Genomic DNA, 4,357 nt, shown 5'->3' on the forward strand with positions numbered 1-4,357 from the left:
AAAAAAAAAAAAAAAAAAAAAAAAAATGGGAGATGGTAGCGGCTATGTTAAACATAAACATCTAAATCCTGGATTGATGCATACTAATAATGAATAAATATTTGTTTGATTAATAAAGTTGACTTTGAGCACATCACAGTCAGCTGGTGTGTGTCGCTCTGTTTTAACAAAGGCTGTGTGGGGGCTGCAACAGCATTTGTGCAAACACTAACAGCACACACAGACATTTTCCATCCCTCTGTTTTCACTCACCTAAGAATCTAGTTGTAAAGATGCTGATTAAGCATCACAAAAAATATACAATTTAAATTCAATGGGCTAAATAAATATACAGTAGTTTTACCAATTTGTGTAGAAAATCTTCTAAAAATATGCAAATATGGCTTCAAAAAGACACAATAAATGATATTGTGGTTTATACTCTTGCATTTTACCTATATGATTATAATACAAAATATTCCTTATATCAGTTTTTAACAATAAAAACATGTTGCAGCAGCATATTTAATTGTTTTTTTTTTGTAAATCTTCATAAATAAGTTGAGTTAATGTTGTTATTTCATTATTATATTTCACTGGAATCGTCAACAAAAGTAGAGGAATAATTGGCCCCTCCTCCTGTGTGAGCTCTACCATCCAGAGGCGACAGAAGGACAGAAAGGCAGTTTCAGTACCTGCCTGAGCAGAAGGTCATCCAGAGTTCACCCACCCCGTCTTCTAATGCTCAACACAATTATTTCTCATGATGCTATCTTTCTTTTGAAGCCGACACATGGACAGAAGATTCTTCAACATCATACTGTGCTGCCACTGTTTAATCACTGGTTGGGTTTAGAAAACCACTAAGTTGCTTCAAAAGAAGGTCAAAAAGGCCAAATGTTCTCCTTCATAGACAAGATATTTAACCGTTGATCAGCTCTCTGGGACATCCAGTGCTCTCCACTGGCAAGAGAATGTGGTAATTTAAAGGGAGTGAAATTAAAGTAAAAAGTTTGATGCATGTTTTCACTCATGTTCATTTCTGCATGATGACCACACACCGTCAGGAGAGATGACTCACTGCAGAGTCATTTCCTGTTCCTGTGTCAGGTGGTTTTCACCAACTGGTCCTTCAGGAAATAACTTTACGTTCTGATCCAAGAAGAGTGATAGAGGCAATACCACATGTTATAATATACGTCTGATAAATGTAGAACCGTAAACTTATGTTATCACTACAGGTAAAAGGAAACAGCACCTCTAAAATGTAATTTGTTTTCTTTTTACAAAACAGTTTCTCTTCTCTTGTACAAGTCTAGCTAAGTCCATAACTTGTATATTTTTATTGCTTGTATTATTTCACTACTATTTATAACCTGTGTTAAAACCTAATTATGCTATGTTATGGGGTCCAGATGACCCGACCCTTATATCGATGTGTGATCCTTCCCATTATAAAGGTGCACAGGATTTTATATCCGCCACAGATAACTGTGTAGTAGTGCTGCCACAAACGATTATTTTAATAGTCGACTAATCACAGATTATTTAAACCAATTAGTCGACTAATCGGTTAATGTGCAAACTGGTTCTAAAGCACACATCTTAATCATCATTAGCTTTAAACTAACTAAAAACATATATATATATATATATATATATATATAGCATTAACTGCAATAATGCTAGTGTGAATGCTGTAAGCTGAATTTGGCTGCTGAAGATGCTAATGCTGATAGCTAAAAACGCTAAGTTGATAGCAGAAAACTCTAAAGCTGATAGAGGGCTAAAATATTAGCTAAATGACAAATTAGCTTAAAAAAACAGAAAAATACCTTAGTTAGCCAAAATAGCTAGCATGTAGCTGAAATATTAGCTAAACTCCAAATAGCCTAAAAACAGAGAAAATCCTAAATTTGCCAAAATAGCTAGCATGCAGCTGGGATATTAGCTAAACTTCAAAATAGCCATAGCCGTTTATTTAATCCTTAATAAATGCCAAAATAGACCAAAAAGTTTGCATAATGTCATTATAACTTTTTACTTTATTACACTCCGACTCCATAATATACTGTATAAAGTAACGACTAATCGACTATTAAATTAGTCGTCGACTTTTTCAATAGTTGATTAGTCGTCGATTAGTCGACTAATGTTGGCAGCCCTACAGTGAAGGTAAAAAAAATAGTCAATTTTTAGGATATAATCCATCCAGGTGTAGCTAAAAAAAAATCTTACTTTTTACTATCACTACAAGAAACTAAGGAGAAAATGTAGAATAATTACAGTAACCATACATGTCTAAAGTACAGAGGAGCATTCTCACAGACTTATGCAACAACTGGCAAAAATGGTAGCAAGAAATTTGCTTTAAACCCAAAATAATGTTGTGGAATACCTAATATTTGACATGCATGAACACATCAGTTAAGACTTTGGCCAACTATGGAAGGGGCAAAGTTTGGTTTATTTAAGGTTGAAAAAGCATGTCTGTGTAGAGTCTGTACACATGTATGGGCCTACTCCTGAATGAAACCCTGGATGGAGGATGGATGGATGGTTTGCTGGATGGACTTACATTCCAGGTGCTTTTTCTTGGGTGCAGTCTGTTCGTGCGTGGTGGCTTTGCACACCGCTCGGCACACATCAGACCCAGTCAGGGTGTACTGCGCCGCGGCGATGCGGTCCGTCAGCGTCTGCCCCGACATCTTCTCTCAGCTGGGTCCAACCTCGACTGTGGAGCGTCCAATATGGTCCTACCCCCCCCACACAGCCACGGAAATGAGCGAAGGCGCTCAGTAACCTGATCCCAGCGGCCCCGAAAACACACAAAGCGCAGTGCTGTGGTAAATAAAGGAGCTTTCGGTCAAACTGCACTTGAAGAGGTTACATAACACATGGACGTTCCCCTGGATCCGCGTTTCTGGAGCGTTTCTCATCCGAAGGCCAGACTCCTCGGAAGGTTATAGTCCACACAGAAGCAGAACACTACACCCAGTTCTGACCGGATTTCCCCCCTCTTCTCTCCAGTAAAAACCTTTCTGCTTGGCGTTATAATCCGCCTGACAAACCCCACTCTCCGATGATGCTCGTTGCAGCCTCCCCCTCCTCCTCCTCCTCTTCCTCGTCTTCCTTCCCTCAGCCTCCTGGATAATCCTCTCCACCAGCAGCAGCCCGCAGTCCCAGTGAATCAATGGGGCGTGCAGGGAAGCATCAGAGCCAGGCTGGCCTCATCATCACCATCAGGGTCATCCCTCCACCACGCACTGCAGAGCGGCGTTCCCCGCCTCCCTCCTCCGCCTAATTCCCTTTGAGAGATGCGCCTGAACCGGTGTGCGGATGGAGGTGTTTTCGGTCAATTTGCATCCTCTTTAATATTATTTATTTATCTTTTTTATATATATATTTGCCCTCTGACCAAATCCCGCCTCCCTCTGACGAGTACAGTAACGTAAATCTACCAACCTATCTGTAGTCTCGTGAAGCATCGCGAGAGTTTAGCAGATGTCAAAATTAACGGATCTGAACTGGAAATTTCTGGAGGCACGAGGGCCCCACGCGGCAGGATGATTTTTAGGATGTTAGTTTCTGTCATATGAAGGTCATATAAAATCTGCAGCTTAAAAAACGACGAAAATAATCAAGATATGCAAAGAAAAAAGGTAAAAACACTTAATTGCAGTATCGCTGCCCATGGTGCTGATCTTCACATCTGATTACAATTGTTAGTTTGTTGTATATTTTTCATTACCAGCTAGAATTTGTCAGGTCTCCTGACATTCATATATATATATATATATATATATAAAGTTTAATTGCCAAATGTCACATTATCATATTTAATAAATTATAACTTTAAAATATAACACGTAATTGAAATGGGTTATACAAGAGACTATTTAGTTTAGAAAAGCTCATAATGGGTCATGAAAATATACCAACGATTTTTAATTTAAAAGATGAATAATGTTTTTAAGTTATTGAAATGTACAGTTTGTGAGTTTGGATGTACACTGTTAATCAACCCCTTTAATTAAGTCACATTTCAAACTTGTTTTCTTGTCTTATGCTGTCAAGTCATAAATATCCTTCAATCTGGCTGTCACATTTCAAATACAAATGACTAAAGGATTCAGTAACACGAACATAACACCATTTAGAATAAATCACCTATATATATATATATATATATATATATATATGTATGTATGTATGTATGTATGTATAAGTACACCTCTGTTCACCTCCAGTGTCTTCTTGGTAAGAAATGGGCTAAGTCTGAACACAGAAACCCAAACCTGAATGGATGGGAGTAACCCCTCTAAAAGGTTTCCACTGAGGCCAGTGACCTCCAAAGAACTATTGGTTCGTCATGCGT

General features: G+C 38.2%; 1 protein-coding gene across 10 annotated transcripts in view; it reads right to left on the reverse strand.

The window, feature by feature from the left end:
* The window catches only part of snap91a (synaptosome associated protein 91a), a 52,507-nt gene extending 49,081 nt beyond the window's left edge, over positions 1 to 3,426 (reverse strand). For 8 of the 10 annotated variants that reach the window (XM_024267655.2, XM_024267664.2, XM_024267654.2 and 5 more), the window contains exon 1: positions 2,558 to 3,425. In XM_024267655.2, coding sequence (XP_024123423.1) covers positions 2,558 to 2,687 — 130 coding nt within the window. In that variant the 5' untranslated portion in view covers positions 2,688 to 3,425. Of the gene's footprint in view, positions 1 to 2,557 lie in introns of all 10 variants that reach the window. The other 2 variants (XM_024267659.2, XM_024267657.2) reach the window with 1 other exon arrangement.
* Between the last annotated feature and the right edge of the window lie 931 nt (positions 3,427 to 4,357).

The sequence above is a fragment of the Oryzias melastigma genome, linkage group LG16 (genome assembly GCF_002922805.2).
Source record: "Oryzias melastigma strain HK-1 linkage group LG16, ASM292280v2, whole genome shotgun sequence".
In the NCBI taxonomy this organism is placed as follows: Eukaryota; Metazoa; Chordata; class Actinopteri; order Beloniformes; family Adrianichthyidae; genus Oryzias; species Oryzias melastigma.